This window comes from Pectinophora gossypiella, chromosome 24 (assembly GCF_024362695.1).
Source record: "Pectinophora gossypiella chromosome 24, ilPecGoss1.1, whole genome shotgun sequence".
NCBI classification, from domain to species: Eukaryota; Metazoa; Arthropoda; class Insecta; order Lepidoptera; family Gelechiidae; genus Pectinophora; species Pectinophora gossypiella.
Genome location: NC_065427.1, coordinates 7,380,209 through 7,403,453, shown reverse-complemented (window position 1 = coordinate 7,403,453; position 23,245 = coordinate 7,380,209). Strand labels below are relative to the sequence as shown.

Sequence of the window (23,245 nt, the reverse complement as noted above, 5' to 3'; positions counted from 1 at the left end):
TAGGTAGGATTGTGATACTTTGGAGTTAGCGAATCAGGACTTAAAAATCTGGAAAAACGAAGCTAGTAGTCGACAGCGTTTTTCTATTATCTTGGCGTCAGACGTATTTTATAAATCCAATTGAATGTGAAAAGATCTTTCTTTTGCAATTTTCGACCAAGACACATCTGTTGGAGCGATGTGTTATAGAAAAACGAAGAAGGCAAACCCCACCCCCAAAGACCCCAGAAAGAGAATTCAATCTAAATCTTTGTTTTCAGGCGACAGAATCCTGAACATCCCATCAGGTCGCGGCCAGGCGCTCGGCACGGAGCCCACGCAGCACTTCACAATCATCTTCAACACGTTTGTCATGATGACCCTCTTCAACGAAATCAACGCGCGCAAGATCCACGGACAGAGGAACGTCTTCGAAGGACTCTTCACCAACCCTATTTTCTATTCTATATGGATCGGAACTGCACTTTCTCAGGTATGGGTTTTAATAGATCAGCTGAGAAAAGGAATAGTTTGGTTCTGTGCACAGTCCTCCCTTCAATCAACCAGAGGAAGTACGTTGTTGTACGTACATTGAGGTATTTAGCGTAGTAACTAAACCAAAGTTTTTCAAGCCGCTTGAAGTCATTTGACAACATTTGACAAGAACTCATCATCACTTATGTAAGAGCCACGCTCTTCTCGGTGTAGCATTCTCCATGCTACTTTTTAGGGAAAAATAGGGAAGTGGTTTCCCTATTGCCTTCCGCCCTGCAATACTCTGTCTGACGCGAGTGGGATAGCGCCCAGAGTAGTCTATTTCAAAGCTGTACTAGTACTCCTACCTTCCGCCTCTGAATAATACTGACAGTTACTGCTGCCCTCTGTCAGGTTCCAGGTTACAGTCCCAAGACAAGAACTGCATAAACAAAATAATAAATAAGAGATTAGATCGACGATTTTACGTGCCCTCTGAAGCACTAACGAGCTACTGGTCACCCATCTTGTCACTGATCGCTCTCAACACTGCTTAACTTGGTCGATCGGCAGTCAAAGAGTCGGGATGTTTATGAGCAGATAAATGAACCTACCGCCCCCTAACCCCTTGGCCGCCACATTCCAGGTGATAATCATCCAGTTCGGCGGCATGGCGTTCAGCACGGCGGGGCTGTCGATAGACCAGTGGCTGTGGTGCCTGTTCTTCGGCGCTGGCACCCTCGTCTGGGGGCAACTCGTCACCACCGTGCCCACACGCAAGATTCCTAAGAATCTCTCGTAAGTCAATCATTGATTTTTAAACCATACAACAACACAAACTCACAAATTATTTCCCAATTGGGGTAGTCAGAGGTACATCCAGCACAAGATGAACTAAGTACCCACGCCTGACCAAGCTTTCCGTTAGACCAACGTGACAGGTGGCGAGCTGTATCGCCAAATGTGTTAGTGAACATAATGCGTTCAGCGTGCTCCCTAGCATGCCGATAAAACTGACAAAAGTCCACTTGAGCGAAATTCCCTTGCTGGACAGCAACTCCTAGAACTATTCATCCTAGGATAATCAACGTTTGACATATCTACTAGCTCAAAGTATTTAGTCTTGTCAGCATCTGCTTATTACCATCCCAGGTGTATCACGAATGTCTTCAACATGTACTATCTATATGGACAAGAGACTTGTAACTTGTCTAGTCCAACATATTCATCTTAGGGCTGTAGCAAGCCTAGCTTTATCTAACCCAAAACCCATTGCAGCTGGGGTCGAGGCCAGCCGGATCAGGAGACGATCCAACCCGCCTCCGACTACGACACGGATCTGGACAAGAAGCCGCGAGCTGGACAGATCCTCTGGATCAGAGGCCTCACGCGTCTGCAGACACAGGTATGATCGCACCACAGTACTCTCGTGGGGAGAAATGGGGTTGCTGGTACTGGTATGGCGAGTGCTGGAAACTTTTCGGTTGCCGTGAAAGGGTCTTAACCCTAGATATTTTCAGGGTTTCCACAAAAATTGGGATGAAATCTCAATTTGGGGGGTTATAAAGGCGACATTGGACCGATTCGTCTAAAAAGCAATATTGACATTTGTGGACATTAGATTTATGTGTCAAATTGCAATATTGCGTTTTGCTTCGATGAAGCCGTTTTAACTCCCTGGTCAGAATTCAACTCTTGTGGCGTGTTTTTCTGGCAAAAACCATGGGTAGATGTAAAATGTAAAGGTTTTCGTATCAGATATTGGGATGCCCGTTCATTAGCCGGACAAATGTGAGCGCTGAGAGTTCTCACTCGAAGATCGATGAGTTAAATTCAATATAATACGTTAAAAGTCAATAAAGAAAACTTGTTTGTCTTTCCCAAAATCCTAAAGAATATCGAAAATTTTGTTCAGACGTAATACCGAAAAGTTTCCACAAACTTGTCATACCAAAGTTTATCCATTGCTAGAATTTTGTGTCTTTTGGGGAAATAAATTGGGTCCAACTTTGACATTCGTATTTTAAATGTAGGGTTTAGGGAAGGGGGGTATTTTTGTGTGGGTAACGGTTTAAATTGTCTTTTCTGTATTCAAAGGGAACACTCAGTTGGGGTCCAATATTAAAATCATTTTTTTTCTATTTTACAATAATTTAAAAATGGAAGGGTATGTTTTAGGCGAGTTTTATTTGAATTATGTAAAAATATTCAGATAGCAGCTAAACTTCTTCATTTGAAAATATCTAATGATCAAATTACATCAATTTACGTATTTACAGATAAATCAAATGATAATAAAATGGCAATACAGCTGGAAACGTTAATAAATTCGAAGAATTTTATACTAAACCTTGGTCTAAAGCTAAAACTTTGATATCCGTCTGAGATACGATGGTTCGTAAAAATTCGCACAATTTGAAGTCATTGCATTGTAGGAGTACTTGTTTCATGCATTACATTTAGTAGATTTTGAGCCATTTTGAATTACTTAGAAATTATTTTACGGGTATAAATAACTATTTATAATTATTTATATATAATTTAAAGGACCTCAGCTTAGTGTTATAGTTACTTGTATGGGATGAAAACTTAATTCGACATAAAAATGTTGATTTCTATACTTGATAAGAATATTAGGTACACTATCCAGGGATTATATGTTTAGGGAGTGTAGGCATTTCTGTCTTTAACCAAACGATATAATGTCTAATTATGTCGATGGTTAAAGAATTTGGGTACACACACATACAAATATAATGAAAACTCCAATCTGATAATTTATTTTAGTATAAAAAAATTACCGCGATAAAGTTTGGCTCTCATTTTCTAGTTGAAAGGATATCAGATTTGAATTTTTAATGTGAATATTTTGTGAATAAGAGTCTTGTAATAAGCAGGCAGTATTTAAAAAAAATAAATGATCTCATAAACTTCATAACTAGTAATAAATAATGACTATTATTCACAAACGCAAACGGCCTTATGTAAACGATAATTTAAAAACGTTTTAAAAAGTAATTGCTTCTGCTTTAAAAAAAAAGTAAAGCTTAAAATTAATAAAAATATTTTTTATTTATATTTAAGATTATTTTGCATACGGCCGTCGGCTATTCGTTTCTTTTTCATCATTAAATGGCGTCTAAGAATTTCATTTAAAGACTGATATTTATACGAATATTTAGATACAAGATGTCATTTTATGATAGACCTTGCTATTAAGGGATTTGAGTTCAGTTTGTTACTGCACTGGTATTGACGATGAGAGAAAATTCCGTTCCGAAATTGGTAGTCTGTTGCTATTTTTATGTGTATAAATATAAAAATAAAATAACCACTTTATGGATAAAAATCAATATGAAAAATAATATCTTCGAACATTCTTATTACATTTCACTGCAATCATAATTAAATCTAGAATCTTATAAATCCCCCTTGCCGAGTTTCGATATTGATTACAGTCTAAGGAACGAATTATAACATTAATCTACTTAAAAGTCAGTACAGTAACAAAATGCAACTATGGTATATATATACAAGTGATATATGGTATAAATATATATTACTATAATATATAGATAGGAGTGGCAGAAATCTATATGTTCGTGTATTTATACGAAGAGGGATAAGTTTTTAGTTTACAGCTATAATATATAAATATATACAGCAAAATCAACAGGTCAACACTACGGATACTTTGGGCATCCTAACGCTAAGTTATCGATATTGTCCATTTATATATACTTTTACTATTTTTGCATACAAACCGAATAATACCACCATTTTCAATTTACTATGCATCCATATAGAATATTTCGCCATAGATAAAATAGAAGATACGCTATTTCATTGTATACACACTTTAATACAGTAAGCCGGAAACATTACGAATTATTAAAAAAAATCAAAAGAAAAACCGACACAAATAGTTTTTCGTAAATTAATTCAAACTTTCCAAGTTTATAATTTTATTTTCCGTTTATTCGTTTATTTTTATATTGGTTTTTCTTGTATTTTCATTTCATTCTCCTATACTTCGGTTCTCGTTCGACATTTTTTATTTTAACCTACACAGAGAAACACTTTACAACGTACTAATAGTAGAAATGCTATATTATTTTTGGCCCATGATTAACGTAGATTAAACACCTTGTTCGGTAACTAATTTTGTCGGGATCCCAAATATTTCTACACATATATATTATTTTATATATTATATATTCCAATGACTATCGAAATTGGCAACCGAACAAAGCTTAGTTTTATTTTCCAAAAACAATATACTTATATTAATTTACCTTCCCCTGGTTTCATGACAATATAATTATGTATTTTAGATATATTACTTCTAGACTTTACGGTTATTTTGAATCTTGACTTTCTCTTCGTATATATTTTCGTACTTCAGAGATATTTTTTCCTATATATATCTTTGTATTCCTGTCATGAAACCCGGTGTGACATAGCTAGAATGGACATCGCGAAGGCCTGCATGCTCCGCAGTACCAAAATACAGTCTGACGCTTTCGGAAATATAAAGTTATGTTTATTTTGATACTTCATTGAGTTAACTGTTAACTTGTACCCCACCACAACCCTATTGGCATGCTCTTTTATGTAGGCTGTGACATGTTACTTATCCCTCGTACCCTCAAACAGTTACTATGACTTCCCCGTAGATATAAAGTATATAAGATCACTAAACATCAACCACATCGCGGTATGAATATGACTATCTCTTTCTATCTGTCTTTTATTTACTCTGAGTCATACTGACTGTTTGATTATTTTTTACTATTTTTTTTTTGTTTTTATTTTTGTCTGTTTTTATTTTTATTTTTGGAGATAGTGTTTTTTTGCTTGTGAAACGCCACCCCGTCCTCGCTACTGACCCACACCCGGTGCGCCACACGATCCTGGCAAGGCCGCACGAACGACTAACACGCGTTACCGATATACAGATTAGCAGTAACTTGTTCGTTTCTTTAATATATTTTCCCCACTTTTTTATAATTTTGTTTTTAATATAGTTTTATGTTCAGTTACTGCTGTTAAGGAACGTTGATTTATTTGAGTGTGGAGTGGATTTTTCTAAAAAGAAATGGTATTTAGACCTTAGCGAGTGCATGGCGAGCGCTCGCGTACTAACACACGACCGTGTAACGATCGAACCTATTTTCCTTTGCTGTTGTGTTGTTGTCAGTGTATATTATGTTTTGTTTTTGTTTTATTTTTGTTTTGTGAATGTTGACCTTAGACTGTGTCGGGTTGTGTCCAGGTGGGTTGTGTGGGTAAGCGTCAAACTGGGCCTAGATTGTGGTCATCCGTAGTTTGTGCCTTTGCCTTGCAGTTGGAAGCCTCTCTGTGTTTATTTGCCTTTTGTTAGGCTTGATGTAGTGTCCATATTATGTAATGTATATAGTGGTACTCTAGGAGATGCGACCAACCGGTAAGTAGCAAGTAGACAAATAACGAATTTACGTACTATCGAAAGTATTAACAAGATGTGATATTGTACAGCTTCCTATTAACTGTTTTTTCCCCGAAAAGACAATTGTGCAAGTATCAAACTATAATTTGTGTTTTTTTTTTTCGTATAAGACTGATTATTTTTTTGTTTGGTTCATTTTGAGATTTTTCATTCCTAAACTAAATTTAAGTTTGCTATGACTTAAAATATTTTTCAGTTTTTGAATCTTATCTTTGGATACTTACAACATTCCAAAAAATATCCTATTATTCTTCGTATTCTATGTACTATATAAAATGATATTTACACAATTGTTAGAATCAGAAAGTACTAATACGTTGGTCGTCCTTGGCTCCTTAGATGTGTAACAGAATAACATGGCATGGTAGAAATAGATCTAAGTACAGCTGTTGAATGTCACATGTAACTCCAAGTTATGGTAAACGCGAGCCACCACCATAGAGGCATATGGAATTTGAGTTCTAAATACAAAAAATTAAATAAAATGTACATAAAGTATAAAATGTCAATGCCATATGATACTGTGGCAATAAATAAGGTTATCTGGAGGTCGGTAGTGCCCTGGTCCCTTCCTTAGGTCTCCCTGCGTTGTTTAGGAGTAGCGTAGTCGTGTCTTCAGGGTAGCGGCCTCGATCGTTCCCATTATCGTTTGATTTCCATTTATTTTTCTTTCCATTTGTTTTACTTTGAGTTGAGCACTCTTCCCGAGTCATATTCGTATCACGCGACACTGGCCGCTGGCCCGCATACACTCATCTAACGACACAACACACATTTTTATGTTGAGTTTTATGGATTTTGTGTTTTTCTTTTACAAACAACAAAGGGTCTCTTCCGTGTTGGCCTGCTTGTGGCTAGGACAGATATGGGACACGGAACTCCGAAATTCCAAATACCGAATTCCTAACTTTTTAAAATCCAGATTGTTAAATACCCGGATTTTGGTGTCATTATTAAAACTGCACAAAAATACTAGCTTAAAAAAATACAGAAATAAAAAATGTTTTGACAATCTAAAAGTGTACTAAATATATAAAAAGGTGTTATAATTATAAAAATATATTTTATAACACAAAACGTAACTGAATATTGAATTCGGTTTATAAATAAATGTTATAATTTTTATATTGATAACACCAACAAACTGGGATCCTAACCTAATTATATTCATTTCTAAATAGTGTTTGTAGTAACGTCCATTGCAGTAACGTTAATATGATTTTTTTTAATCCTTCACCGGGGCAGCTCGAATTATATATGAAATAAAAACCATAAAACATTAAATATCCTAATCGATGCATGTAAAAAATGAACAAAAAATAATTAAGTAAAACAAAATCTGGATATATGGTTTTTGTAACTAAATATGAGCATCGATTATCCGTTTCCACTTTAACAACCGTATCCTTCCCATGGTGTGAAGGCAAACTTTAAATCTCTTACGTTTTTGTTTTATTACGGAACTCGGTTCAGTCACGATTTTAATTAGTTATCACGTATTTTGATTATATTTTCTTGTAAGGGGTTTCCAAAGTAAAGTCAAAGTCATAAACTAAATTCAGTCTTTATTATCAAGTTTTATCAATACATAACATGGCCAAATGGTTTATATGTTAGAAAGATTCAGTCCGTTATTAACCCGTGCGTGTCCTATATCTGGCCAGAGTGCTAAGCTAGGCGTTAACGTAGGACGGTGTCGAATGGGCCGCGGAGCCGCGCTGTGTCGGCGCGGGCGCGGTAGAGCGATGTTGTTGGCAGCGGCCGGTGTTGGAGACGGAGGTGTAGTGGCGGGCGACGCGCGTCGCGACGCGCGCAGAGCAGCGGACGCTCACGGTACAGCACGAGACTAGCGGCGTAGATAGCAAGGGTCGCGACACTCCAGCTTTCACATGCCCCTTAACCGGTTAAGCGCGTACATTTATTTTTTAATTTGCGAGTTTCTTTTTCTTTTCGCTTTTTTGGGTTGTCGTGTTTAGCAATTATGATAAATTGATCAAAAAAGTGTGTTTTGCACTCGGGAAGGATTACTATGTAAAAATACAGAGTTCCTTTTAAAATATTTGTTAAAGTCATGATTTTCAGTATTTAGAGAGAATAACTTAAAACGTTGTTGAAATACATTTGGGCCAAATGTGGAGTGTCAGCGACTCGCATTCCAACTAGTTCTGTTTTCTGGTCTGTATGCATCTCCCCACTATGGTCCGGCTAGCCCCAGTCACGTGTCCGCCCTGTCGCACCTGTCTCCACGGACTTCGCCCCCGACATTCGATGTTCGACACCCATTGACCCTACTTCCATCGTCCCGCTTTGTGATGTCATAGAGGACCCTACTTTGAGGCCCGTCATAGAACTCGCTAGCACATTTTTTAGACCATTATGTTTCCGTTTAGCTGCGAGCATGGCTCACCCCGCAGCACAGTCGTCCTACGTCGGTAGTCACTCGCACAGGTCTCTCGATAGTGCATGATACTCGATAGACACACGTAGATCTCTCCACAGGTAGCGTAGCGTAACTCTGAATACAGCCAAATCGTCCAACTTAACAGAGAACATCCACACCACACTCTTTTAATATATCGGTGGCGAGGTAGTGCGGTCGTGTGCGGTGTAGCGGTAGCGGCGGGGGTGGGGCGGGGGGGCGCGGGCCTGCAGCTTGTGTTGTTGCAGCTGCGCGTGGTGCGCGCCTTCAAGTCCACGCTCGAGGACCTGGAGGAGCGGCTGTCGTCGCACTCGGCGGTGGGGCTGCGCTCGGGGCTGCGCTCGCGGCTGCGGGCGCCCGACATCGCCTACATAGACGCGGACGACGTGCCGGCGGCGCGCACGGAGACCACCATATTCTAGGCCGGCCGCACCCGACGGGCCCGCCACCCGCACACACACCCTCACTAAACGCACCTTACCGTTTCTTTTGTTCAGTTTGTTTGCGACGCGCCCGAACTCGTCCGAACGAACGTACTTAACGCGCGTCGCGACCGTACCGCAGTGGTACGCTTTAACGATTTCGAGTCTTAATCTAGTACTAAGGATTTTTATTAAGTGTTGAAACTTTAGAGCTAGGTAGTCGATAGCAATAAACTAATAGAGAAGTTAGCGACCCGATAGGCTCCTATACCGAATTGTGCCTGTTACGCGCCCGGCGCGATGTATTCCGATTCATATTGTATCTGTTGAAGTTTCATGTTAACGTTCCCATAGAGTTTGATATTTTACTAGCCGGTTGCGCATATCGTAGTCTGGGGACCTTTCATACGTAGGTTATTTATATACGTCTCTACTCGCCAGTCGGTAAAGAACACTGCTTAGACGAAAGTATTTGTACATAAGTTAGAAATTCTTGTACGTCTTTATGTATATCGGAGGCAGTGATATTTTGTGTAGCTATTATAAAAGCGAAACTTATTGAAAAATTTCTCCTTTTAAAATTGTAACTTTTTAATCCTTAGACTTTGAGATTTTATGAATGAGATACTTTTGAAAGTTATCCTCTGTCAGTAGCTTCGTGTATGTCGTCGGTGCGACATGGAATAACGCGCCGCGACACGCGGCGGTGATGTGTTTTGTTTCATAGTAAATTTTGGGACCACTTTTACCGTTTCTAACTTTACAAACTGGGACACAGATCTGCGATTTAATCGAATATATATTCTAATCAAATATTCTTCCTATATAGATCTTGATATTTACTCTTGTAATGTACACGGCGACCTAAAGTTTAGTATGAATGAGACACTAGGAGAGCTCTAACATAAAATGTATAACTCTAAAAACTTGGTTTTTCGAATGTTACGAAAACTATTTACATTTGAATAAATTTTCGAGCAAATTCCATAGCATTTTTTTTCGCCACTCGTATTTTTATGGTGGGGGCCGCCCAGTTTTAGCAAAATCGCTCTTTTCAGATGTTGACGGTAAGTTTAGGTCTGACTCGCATAGGGAGTGTTTGTAAGTATATAGGAGACATCGGCCTGTATACACCAATACTAATAGTAGGTACACAGAGTATACATTATGGTTAGAGCATGGGTTACGTGTACTGCACGTTGGCTGCCCTCCGCCGTCGGTATTACACACTCTGGCTTATCGAACACGTTCCATTTTTATTGTATAACAAACTTTTCAAGAATAATATTGTAACAAGTCGCTTAATTGGGTAAATGAACGGTTCTATAAGTCAACAGTAGATTTCACGACCACCCCACGAGGTGAGAACACCGCGAGGCGGCCATTTTGTGGAACGCCGCGTAACAAAATGGCGGCCCCAACGTTTAGATTGTAAGTACTAAGTAGAGAGAAATGTATATTTTTTTGGTACAAATGTTGTTTCTTATTTTGTAATTTGTTTTTGCTTCGCATTTAAAAGTGTGATCATGCTTATTTTACAGTGTATGCATGTAAACAGGTGTCTGTGAGTATGCACAATTTGTATTTTTTTTTTTCTTTTTATTTTATAATAGATGTTTAGTACAGAGTTACTGATAATATATCCCAATGCAAACTAATCCTATATTGTCATAACATAGAAAGGGTTCTATAATCGAATTTTGAAGATTAACAATGTGTATACAATATTTTATCACAACTCGCCAAACTTCTAATGTAGTAGATTATAAGCAGGAATTCAAAAAATATATAAAAAAATTATATAAATATATAAACTCCACTATTACACCAAAACTAGAAAACTAAGGAAAAGTAGTAATAATCATTTTTAAAATATTAAAAACGGCTTTTTTCACTTATTTTATTATTTTTTTGTTAGCATTAACTCGGTTGTGTATGTACTTATTTTAAGTTGGTTTCGTAAACTTTTAATTTATTTTTGAGTTGTAACGATTACCATAACGTTTATTGTTAAACATACATACTTAACCGGCATTATAAACGACCAGTTTAATATTAAAACTCATTTTAATAAAAAGTATTTATTTGAATTGACGGTAATTTCATTTGGATCCTGAATCGTCGCACTCACGGAGTAAGCAAGCCGCGGGTAGCTCACATACCGGATCGCAGTAGTATTAGCTTCCGACACGGTATTTTTATCCTATTTTTATTTTATTTTTATATAACTAGTACTTGCTATTGGATGCCCTCGATTGCCCCGATCCAGCTAGTGTGAATGCCCCCTAATCCTAGAAGTTAGGCACTAACAAGCTTTCGAAAATATCTTTAACATTTTCTACTAGTAACACTCCTTCACTTTCTTGTAGTGGTGTTCTAAATCCAAAACTCAAGTGCCTATTGAATATTATGTTTTGTTAACCATTTGGTTTTGGAACACCAACCCCCTATCCCACTTTTGATTTCCGGTTTGGCCACGATTAGTCGCGTTTTAGTCGGTTAGGACTTCGGTCCGACTAATGCGAGTTTGTCCAGAACTAAAACACGTAACTACTTGAGAAAGCGCTCAAAATACACTTGCATCCTTGCTTGTTTTTGTCACATTTACTATCCTAATGAATATATGTATATATTCAGTGAAATCCGGCTAAAAACTATATTATGACTAATCTCAACTAAAAACCGTGACTAACTCAATCTAGTAATTTGAATTTAGAAACCTTAGCTGTTTTGTTAAAAGAGACAGCTTGAAAACGAGTGCTATCTCCAGTACTTAGGTGCGGTTCTCGGTCGCCGCTGGGTCAAGGTCCGATAGTCCGACTGACGCGTCCGTTGTTTTCCAGCAAAAGGCGGACATTTTGGCGGGCCGCAGGATATTTGTCAATAATTATTTGGCCGAACACCGGAGGATCAGCGTGCAATCCGGCGGCAGCTCCATTCCTGCGCTCAGTCCCGTCTCGCATCAGAGCGATGACTAATGCCCCAATAAAAAATAAAAAAATATAAAAAACAAAAACACGACTAAAAACAAAACTCGGACTATTCACTGCAAATAAAAGAGTTAAAAAAAAAAACATAATCGCGACTAAAATTTAAATAAAACTTTTCGATAATAAGATCAAATTAAATAACGACACGGTAGTGATATTCGATATATATTGGTGATAATTGTCGCAGGCACACAAATATATGATTATGATTAACGAATAAAAACTACTGCCATTAAAACAATATTATATAAAGTTTCTAAAATATTATAATGAAATGATAATCGTGTAATGATGCTAGCCGTGGATTTTTGCTAAACTTTTCAAGTAAAAGAACAAGTTTTTTTAAAGTTTCTCTAAAATGTAAATGCAGTAGGTAGTTTAAGAATTGATTTTAATGTTTACCAAAGTTTTAGAGTAAGGGAAAATAGTGAACTCGCAAATATATTGATTAGATTAATGTAACTATGGTGCACCAGTATTTAGAGCATTTAGATTTACAAAATATGTTTTATATACCGCATACAAACGTGTTTTCTGATTTATTTATTTTTTTACCAAAATATATATTCTACAAAGTTGATTTTTGCTGTAAATAATCTCATGGTTACTCATCTTTTTTGTAATAAATTATACTAATGTTATGTGTTGTACTAAAATAAAATAAATACTTTAATAATATTGAGGAAAATCATGTGCCATTTTTATATAACAAAAAAATATATAAAAATTATAAAAAAATACACAAATCCACAATTTGTGCTACTCAAGTGCTTTTATGGACGTTTTGAAATTTGATGATATTTAAATTTGCTTGCTATTTTATTTTGTTTACGAATGCGTCTTAGATGTTTATTGAAGATGACCATGTTTTATCTAAATGTTAGTTTTTTTTATATGAATGTTTTTGATTCTAGAAGCCTGTTGTGTGACCCCGTAGATTGTGCAGAACCTTGTATGTGTCTATCTACCACGACTACACGGCAGTCCATCTGTCATTGTTTAATTTACAATTTTGACATTTTGTTTAAATTTTGTACTTATATAATTTTAGAAATTATAGTGCAGCTAAGCCATTGAATGCTATCGTGAGGTCTGACGGTTCATATGTTACAACGGATGCATGGAAATTACAAACTGAAGGGACACCAACTAGGATTTAAACTTATACCTACTTCTATTCTGTTTTTAAGTATCACAGTGATTGGGGAGGCCTTGTTTCCCTGCTGGAGGCAACTTCCCTACCACTATGATAAGCTATTGTCTCACATTCTTCACACACACTCACACACACACATACACATCTATCCACTTCTCTGGTCTTCCAAATTTTTCTTACATTTTATACCTTCTTCTTTTCAATTTTCAGTTTCCTCTTCAAACTATATATAATAGGACGTCAAGCAAATTTAACTATCTATCAAACATATTTGTGGTATAGTGATCTTAAATTTGTTTATATGTTAGTGTATAGCGTTTATATTTAAATATATTAAATAAAATATGTACTGAACTAAACTTTCCTCTTATGCACATCGTGTAGAACTCAATCATTGCCTGCTACATGAATGTTAAGATAGAACCTAATATACATAAACTATTATTACTTACTAAAAAGTATAATTTAATTCGTGTCTTGGTGTACACCAAAAGTTTAGATGTACTTTACTAAAAATAAAAAATATTAACTTTTTCAAAAACTTAAAAATAATTACGCTTATAGTGGTTTCGTACACGGCGAATATATAGTGAAATATCACTCTAAAACTTACCAATAGAAAAGCATGATTTCCTGCTCTACCTACTTGGTACAAACTGGTATCTATCTATTAATTCGTTACTTCTAACGCTTCTTGTCTCTTATTAAACTTTAGTAATAAAGTATCTATACTCCAAAGTAACTTTCATTTCACCCAACTGCTACGTTGCGGAGCTGCAATGATAAGGTAACTGGCCGTGATGTGTGTCGATGTTGGCCCAATATTGGCCAGATGTGTGGCCCGAGGCCTAAATGTCGTACGGTCTAGTTCGATGTTAGATCGCTTCGCTTCACGCTACTGTAGGTAGCGCCACTAGCATGTACTGAACTACCCGTCACTGCATACATTCTGTATTATATCTTGCAAAACTATATATAAATATATCACCACTATGTATGCACTGACTATATATATAGTTGTATTATATTAGATATAATTATAAAGCTCGGCTTATATTAGTGCCACGCTATTTGTAAATAGAACACTAAGAAACGGGGACTAAATTATAAAAACACCAATAATAAAACTGAATTTAAACGTATCTTAGCCTTAGGTCATATTTATTTGCTAAATCACCATGTACTTAGAGCTTTTGTATTAAATGTTAGTTGTAGCTTTAGGTAGATAGATAATAGATATTATATATCTGGTATGTGAGCAACTCCGTCGGTCGAACATCATTCTATGTGCTTCACTAGATATAGTTCGCATGTATACACACACACATACACGACACGAGTGCGAACTCACACACACACAAAAACACACGCTCACAAACAAAGGTTTTTACAAAAATGTTTATTTGAATGTTATCACGGAACATGCCAGGATAAATGTTCGATGTTTATGATCAATGTGTTACTGTATTTGATTTTTTTATAGTTATGTTCTTCTATTCTTTTGACGTTTACGATACGATATACGGAGCCCTGGATGGAAAGTGTATTTTAAGAATATTCTAGTGTTAGTGCACACCCCATGAATGTGCTTTTTAAGGTACTAGGATGAACCCTGCGTTATATTTTATTTGTCTACTGTATTTTATTTGATATCTTCCTCTCTTCATCGCTTCGCGGAGCACAGCTTCGAACAGTCCCTCAGATACTTCTGTACTTTCTGATGTTACACTCTTGTTTGTGAAAATATTATTTTCACTTGCTAATGTATCCTGTGCCATTCTCTTATGTTATAATTTAAACATTAAAATATCTTCCTTTTATAATTATATTTTTACAAATAAAGAACGAGTTCACATGTGAGCAATACTGTCTAAGTAAATCTAAATTTCAGCCTTCCTTGAACAAAACCGACAGTAATGCCTAATGTAACTGGCCAAATGGGATGGCACAGGACAACCACTGCAGTATTCTTTATGTATAGAACCTGTCTATAAGCAAGCCAGAAGGCCCTTCGTGTCGTGACTCTTTACTTCATGTCCTCGTTTTTATTTTCTTTTCCATGAAACCCCCATTGCACACGGAAGGTCATAGGTGGCGAGTTGCAGGAGCGCTTGATACCAGTGCCCTACAGCAAGACTTCCACCGACCAAGCTGTAAGACTACACAGAGCCTGCTCACTCACGTCTTTGTTTCACTTTTTTATGTTTTTGTTTGTTTTTTTATACGTTCCAATACTGTACTGTCTTCTACCTTACAACTTTGCGGGGGTTGGACGCGGCGGGCGGGCCCGTAGCAGCGACATGCTATACAAATTATACTTTATATATTGTGATTTATATACCTATTAATATATATTTTTTCCCCGCTACAGCTCCGCTCGTCGCTCCTAAACCGCTCTTTCTTCCTCGCTCTCTGTCTTGTGTCCGTGCGCTGACCATTTAGTTTCACTACCTATATATACTGTAAATATTGTATGATATTCCGCGTATATATATATGATATCCTATTTATATTCCATATATATTTTTATATATATGTATAGATGTAAGGTTCCAGGATGATGGAAATAGATCGGTCAGTGTAACCTGCATGCGTCACGGCATGATTCCAAGCATGCGCTGTGTATATTCGTTGATAGTGTCACAGTTGCCTTGATTATCTTCGTCTCCTAACAAATAGTTCTCTTTAGAATCCAAGAGAACTGAAATGGAATCGATTTCAATTTTCTTTTTATTATTTTCAACAAGAAAATCTCAATTTTATTATATTGTTATATATTTAGAACAGTGTTTAGTCCACTCAATATAAATACAATTTATAAAATATATATTATAAATATTGTATTTGAAATCGGTTCGCAATTGAAAAATCATTTTCCTACATATTTTTACAGTGGTCTTCGTGTTTTAATACAGTGTTGCAGTGTTCTATATTTTTTCTGAAATATATTCGTTTACGAATCCCATCTGAAATGGGGAATGAAATAGTACCACTAATATAAATATATAAGTACTTAACTGCTCTGTGACAAAAAGTATATTAAGTAGAACATATAATATATCGTAAAAGTATACAGCGGGCTTCTTGCGTCCTGTCTTGTGCAAGTCGAAATTGTTATCGGAAAAATATACTCATTCAATATTATGATAAGAAGTTGTCAGAAATTATAAATTTGTACCAAAATCAAATCAATATTTGGTACAATCTGTACCAGCATATTTGGTACTAAATACTTTTTATTGTTATTTAAGTACCTATATCATATTGAGTAAATTTTGGTCCCGCATGAACTTTTCGATGTTATGAAAATATAATCTTGGAAATCCAAGCATTATTTTTCAGTGCATCCAAAGGTTACATACGAAGAAGATTAAAGAAAATAATTAAAGATATTTTTTCACGATTTCAATTTCTCTATGTAGAATCATTTCTGGTGAAAGTTGAAAGATTATTTCCATAGAAATAGAGTAGCTTTTAAATTATGTTTGCATCATACCATGGCATTGTAGTGTCGTTTATATTTTGCCTCACATTTGCACAACTATTCGTGGGGTCAAAGAAATATAACCATGAAACGCCAGGGATTCGTCAAGCTTCAAAAATCATAAAATAGAAGTCATTTTTTAATATACAGCTTTTAGTGAATTTTTATATAAATACTAGGCTCTAGTGTGCTTAATTTGGTCCTCTGATTTAGGCATAATTGGTTAAAAAAATGGTCCAAAATTCGTTATCGTTTGGTCAATTTTGTTTGTTAACGGTTGGATTGAATGCTCTCACACAGTCGTACTTTGTATGTATAGAATACTCGTTCTGTTATACCTATAAAATGTCTGAATGCCTATCTGCGAGTAAGTGTCTTGTAAAATATCGGACAGTTACCAGCAATCGGTCACAGACTATGCATTTTATTTGTTTTTAATTTTTTGACGACAGGCATCTCGTTTGATTCAACCGCTTCCAAGTTCAAAAATTGACAGCAAAGAGATCCGATTACCGACTAGCGCTTGCGTCGAGGTTCGGATACGTGTCCGCTTCAACATGTGTTATTCGGATACACCGAAGTGATGTCGCTTCCTGTGCATAGTGAATGTGTAGGGTCGGGGCTTCGCGTAGACAGTGTTGTCGACAGTCACAGACAGCATGTAAGAGTACACTGGAGGAGGATTGGCCTTGGAGTGACGCTGTTTACGTGGTGAGAGGCGGCTTTTGATATCGGCCTTTTTAATCGAGTTCGAAATTCAAATTATATTAGAGCGTTTGCAGATGCCGACAACGGTGAATGTGAAAACGCCTTAATATCTAATATTTAAAATTATCAAGTACCCGCAGTGTTATTTAATTACAACAGGTAATTATGATGTTATTTCGTTCGTTATCAAAAGCTGTGTCAGTCTGTTTCATTAAGTATTTATAAAGTATGTCCTAGAAAAAATCCTAGGACATATGATTATAGTACTTAATAAGGCCTATTTTCCAATTCATGTTTGAAATTACAATAACAGCACGAATATATCCAGTTAGATACATACAGGTATTTTCATTTGGATATTAATAATAAATGTTACTGATTTGACATTTAAAAATATCATCTCTAGTAATTAGTGAAAAATGCCAAATGAGTTTCATTTGTAGATATTTTCAAATGAAAATTATTAGTGTGTATAAAAATGTTACGGGAACAAATGCGAATGTGAAAAATATTGCTTTTTACAAAATTGAGAACTTACTAGTATTTGAATATCACTTTTTGCTTAATAAAGTGCATTTGATTTCGATTTTGCCAGGAAATATTTATGTATAAAGAGTCGATTTTATGAAAAGCGTATTTTTTGTCTTCGTAAATGGTTTCCGGTCCTCGTGAGCCGAATCCTAAGTCCCTCACACTACACGATTGGCACTAACTACAAAACGACTGTATTCAGAGGTACAGGCTTACCACTGAAAAATGAACAAGCGTTGAATACGTGTTTATGAATTTGACAGCTAAGCAAAGTTCACACCTAAGCGAAGAAAAGAGGAGACTTACGAAATCGAACAATCGCAACGTGCGAAAGAGAGAGAAGACGCGCTGTCGCTTTTTTCCTTCGCGGTGATTGGTCGATTCCTAAAGAATAATACTACGTATAGAACGGCAACTCTTCGCTCTCCAGCATCGGTTTTACTTTAGTCCAATACGTGGGCTTCAGACGTCACATACACAGATGCGCGTGAACGATAATATCAATGTAGTGTCTGTGTAAAACGAGGTGTTTTGTATGAAGTGTCCGGGGTGTCACGGAGTCTCCTCTCTTCGACGTTTTAGTGTAACCCAATACAGATTTTGCTTGGCTTTTAGATTCTTAACCACGTGTCTAAGGCTGCGTTTCCATTGACGCGGAGCTGTGCGGAGAAGAGCGGAAATGTGCAGTAATCGACCAATCACCGTGAGGGAGAGAGTGACAGAGCGTCTTCGTTTTTCGCTCTCGAACGCTGTGATTGGTCAAATCCGCACATCTCCGCTCCTCTCCGCCCAGCTCCGCGTCAATGGAAACGCAGCCACATACTGCTTTATTTTTCGTGGTAAGACCGCCAGTGTGTTACTCACAACACTGCATGGCCTGTCGCGATTCGCGCGCCCTCACTTGTCCAGGATTATGTGTACTCCTCTACAATCGAATTCAAAAGTCATCTCTGCCTTTGTAACTATTCGTGTAGATTATGTTCCAAAAAGTTGTCGAATGTTCACCGTACGAATGATTTATGATTATTTGATATACCCACTTCGTGATTGGCAGATTAGGGGGGTTTAAAATGCCACATCGAAGCACATTCAGAAAAGCAATATTGCAATTTGACATTTGCGCGTACAGAATTAAGTGCGCAATGCAAACAAATCTCAAATGGCAATATTGCTTTTTTAGATGAGCGGCTTCGATGTGGCCTATTTAACCCCCCTGATGGTCGGGTATATCAAATCGCCATTTTGATTTGTGTAGTTCCTTCGACTTACTTATCGGAATATAGTGTACATAATTCGGTTATGAAGTAATGTACCAATTATCGTCATAACCGAATTCGAATGTTCGAAGGATTATTGTATAAAGTTCGATTGTAGCGGGAGGTAAAAATCGATTTCTAATAATTTTATGAATCAGTAATTTCACCTTATTAAAAAATACTTTTTATTCGAATAATTTCACATAAAAAGTTCTGTAAAATCTTATCAACCTGACGTAAAATTATCAGGAATCGATTTTTTTATGTGTTTAGAATACTATACAAAGTATTCCTAACACATTGTATTCCCCTGGCCGAAACCAACAGAGAGATCTGTGACTGAACTTTTGAATTTACGCTTTCGCCTCTTTTTTATGGCTCGGTGTGCTTATATTTATGTTCATTTTGAAGTTGTACATTATGAATATTACGGACACACCCTCTGGTCACATTAAACCGTGCACTCGTCACTACCAGAGGGTGTCGTCTTCTTAATGTTGTATTTGTGGCGCTCTGACTAAAAATGTACTTTATATCTCAAGCCTATCTATTATATATATTTATTTCAATGAAATTAATATCCCATTAGTAACTGTCTGTTTAACTGAGCTTTTAAATTTCAATTTTAAATGATAATGTTCAAAATAGCTTCCCAGTTTAAGAGAGACTCCTGGTATCTTAAAATTTCTCGTAAAGTTTCCTTATTCTTATACTGATTCTCATGGTAGTAAATTATGATCCCACTACGGGACATCGTCTTGCAATAGTCATCTTCCAAGTTAGGTGTCGCCAGTCAGAGCGCCACGAATGCGTCGCCTCGCGGCGTGGAGCGTGTGTAACGTGTGGTGGCGGGTTGGCAGATCCGCGTGGTGAACGCGTTCCGGCAGGGGCTGGACTCGCGCGGCTCGCTGGCGGACGCGGCGCTGGCCGAGGCGCTGCGCAAGCAGACGGCGCTCTCCAAGCGGTTCTCGCACTCGTCCAGCATCGACTACGCCGACGCGGGCCGCGACGCGCTGCAGCCGCACGACATCGACGTCGAGCGACTCTCCTCGCACTCGCACACCGAGACGGCCGTCTAACGCCGCCTCGAGTCCGCCTCGCATGCAATAATTTAGCGTAATATCAGTATTACCGCCGCGAAGTGACGCGAGCCCGGACCACCTCCAACCGTTTCGCTGCCATCGCTCTAATTATATTATAATCTAGCTAAAACGATTGTGTATAAAATCATATTTTTAAACCGAATAACGAGGATGATCAAGTTTCGTATTTGATTTCGAGTATGGTCGAGGAGAGACTAACCTGTTGTATAGAGACGATCGGTGCTAGCGCACTAGTCACGCCGTCACCAGTGTATTGAGCATAAGTTATATTGTTAACTAGTGTGTTTAATTATTCGATTGTTTTGAAAATATTTTATTATTATACGCGCGCGTGTCACGACGGACCGCGCGCGTCTGTTGAACAAATAAAAATATTGTCTAATTATTAATTTTAGATTTAAGCGCAAGGACGAGCGAATGGACGTGTGTTTTTTGAAAATAAAACAAAATTTTCGCATACCATCGTGTCATCTCTTACACGGAATGAAATGTTTTATATTGCTTTTGTCAAAGACATCGTGGGGCGGGGGCTCGCGCGCGCCGCTCTCATCCTTTTGTATAAAGTTGTTTCATTTGTAGCGCGCCGTGTCGCACGCCGGCCGCCGCGGCGGCGCCTGGACGTGTCGCGTGCCGCGTGACGTGTGTCGCGTGCCGCGTGACGTGTGTCGCGTGCCGCGCGACACGTGCCGCGTGCCGCCGCGGCCGCCGTCGCCGCGTGCGACTGTGATATTATCCGGCGCGCGCGGGCCCGCCCCCACTCTACTTGGACTAAATTATTCAACTATTAGTTAAGGTGTTTGTTATAAATTTCAATAACTTTTCTTTTTTGTTTTTACGACCTTTTTCCCCTAAATCTAAGTATACATTTAAGTCATATCTCGAAGCGTAGACGCATCAACTTAAAGTTTCTATACAAGAACCGTAAACTGTATTCTTGTGTAAAAACCGACGTAGTCCACTTTAAACATCTTCAAAATGTTTAAAATAGAAAATAAACATTAAAATTGTATAGCTGAAGGTATTTATTTGTAATGCTAGTCTCTTATGAAAACAAAATACTAATTATTCAATTATTATAATGTACTTATTGATTATTGATAAATACTTCAAGTTTATTAAACAAAATATAGTCTACGGTGTAACGAATTGATTTTGGAATTTTTTCTCTATGAGCAATAGGAGGCGCGCGCGACGCGGCCCGCTGCGGTCGACCGCGGCCCGCTGCGGTTCACCGCAGCCCGCTGCGGTTTACGTGCATGACTGCGGTCGCGCGCGTACAGAGCTAGGCGACGTAGATTCGCAGCAGTGGCATTTTCAAGTTATAACGTAAGACATGTACTTAGTGAGGAGTTGATATCGCGAGTCGCACTGAGCGGCCGCCCGCTCGCCGCCCACTTGTTTTAGTAATAAATAAATGAGATCCAAACGACTTAGTGAATCGGCAATGTTCAATTTTGTATAGAACGTTTCATAGTAGCGGTATTTGAGAGTTGTTATTATTTGTGAGATTCGTTCGTAGCGCGTTCCGTTCCACGCAGGCCGCCGCCGGCCGACGCCGCGTCGACGAGTCGCTGCCGACTGGCGACAGACAAACAGACCGGACCGGACGGGTGGCGCGACAACTATTAAACTATTAAACAATCTTGTAAGTAATTAAGTATTAGCTTCGAATCAATAAAGCCTTTTTAAAAAACTTAGTTAAAAAATGAAAACTATTGAAACTTCACATGTTTAAATAAAAATTAGTTATGATTTCAGTGAATAGAGAGGTCATGGTATCGTTTTGTGTATTATATTGCTATTTTCGTTGATATTCGTTATACCACGAGTTTCCCAATGAAAGACATAAATTAGGAGTGTGGGTGCGGGTGGGGGTGACGCGCCCGGCGTCGGTCGGACGGAGCCGAATGTGTTCAAACTAAACAGAAAGTGGTCCAAACTTATGCCGAAAGTGGTTGAACTAGGCCGAAAGTGGCGTCAAAAGTGGCCGAATTAAGTCGAATGTGGTATAAAGTGGCCGAAGCCTGCGCCGGCCGCGGCGCGCCGACCCACCCCTACAACATTGTTTTGACACGACAGTCTGCCACTAACCATTTTAGGTAATAAGTCCCATTGTTGTATTTTTCGTCTCACAATAAATGAAAATCTATTTTATTGTTTTTAAAACTGTAGTTTCATTTTAATTTACCTACTTACACCCGATGAGGGGCTTTCCAATCGGCGTTCCCCAAAAACACGATAGATGGCGATGTATTTTCTTCGTTTAAACTTCTAATTGGATAAAAATGAAGCTACAATTACAGCTACCTCCCATTATTATTCTGATCAAAATAAAGAGAAGCAATATGTATAGGCAACTATATAATTATGTACCTAATAATTAGGTAACTATCACGTTAAAAGTGACTAACGCCATCTATCGTGTGTTTGGGGAACGTCGATTGGAACGTCCCTCATTGAGCTAACCTGATAAGTACGTCCCACTAGAGGGTCCGTTGTCCGTTGTTTCGATTCCAGTAGAAAGTTTCTGAAATTCCTGAAAAAACATATTCAATCTGTGGTAGTAAAAAAACGCTTAGGGGAATCTTAAAAGGCGGGGGAAACCCCTAGCTAATGTCGAAGTGATACCCAGCGTTGTTCCTGAAATTCCTGAAAGTTTCATGTTTTATCTGTTGCAGTAAAATAATTATTCTTAAAAAATATTCAACCTGTTGTAGTAAAAAACGCATAGAAGTGTCTAAAAAGTGGGGGGGGGGAATTAGGGGGGAACCCTCTAGCTAATGTGAAAATGATACCCAGCGTTGTCCCTGAAATTCCTGAAACTTTCATATTTAATCTGTTGTAGTGAAATAGGGATGGGGTTCCAATTTAAAATACTTAGATTGTGCACACATTCATTTCATTTGTCAAGCGAGCCCACGGAATTTTGGATTCCAGTACAAAGTTCCTGAAATTCCTGAAAAAACATATTCGATCTGTTGTAATAAAAAAACGCAGGGGGTTATCTAAAAAGGGGGGCAAAATTTCATTATTTTTGCCGTAAAACGTCCCGTTTTCGAGATATTTTGAATTTAAGTGTTTTTTTTTATTTAAACTGCTTTCTAGTAATTCTGTAAACCCATCCAATTATTCTTGAAAATATTCAACCTTTTGTACTAAAAAAACGCTCAGGGGTATGTAAAAGGCGGGATGGAACCCTCTACCTGATGTGAAAATAATACCCAGCGTTGTCCCC

General features: G+C 37.7%; 1 protein-coding gene across 6 annotated transcripts in view; it reads left to right on the top strand.

The window, feature by feature from the left end:
• LOC126377823 (plasma membrane calcium-transporting ATPase 3) overlaps positions 1-22,176 on the top strand; it is a 226,659-nt gene extending 204,483 nt beyond the window's left edge. For 5 of the 6 annotated variants that reach the window (XM_050025741.1, XM_050025743.1, XM_050025742.1 and 2 more), the window contains 5 exons: positions 261-472; positions 1,100-1,251; positions 1,732-1,858; positions 15,013-15,081; positions 19,768-22,176. In XM_050025741.1, the coding sequence (XP_049881698.1) occupies positions 261-472; positions 1,100-1,251; positions 1,732-1,858; positions 15,013-15,081; positions 19,768-19,986 (779 nt within the window). In that variant the 3' untranslated portion in view covers positions 19,987-22,176. Of the gene's footprint in view, positions 1-260; positions 473-1,099; positions 1,252-1,731; positions 1,859-8,608; positions 10,873-15,012; positions 15,082-19,767 lie in introns of those variants that run through there. The other variant, XM_050025745.1, reaches the window with a different exon arrangement.
• Positions 22,177-23,245: the final 1,069 nt, after the last annotated feature.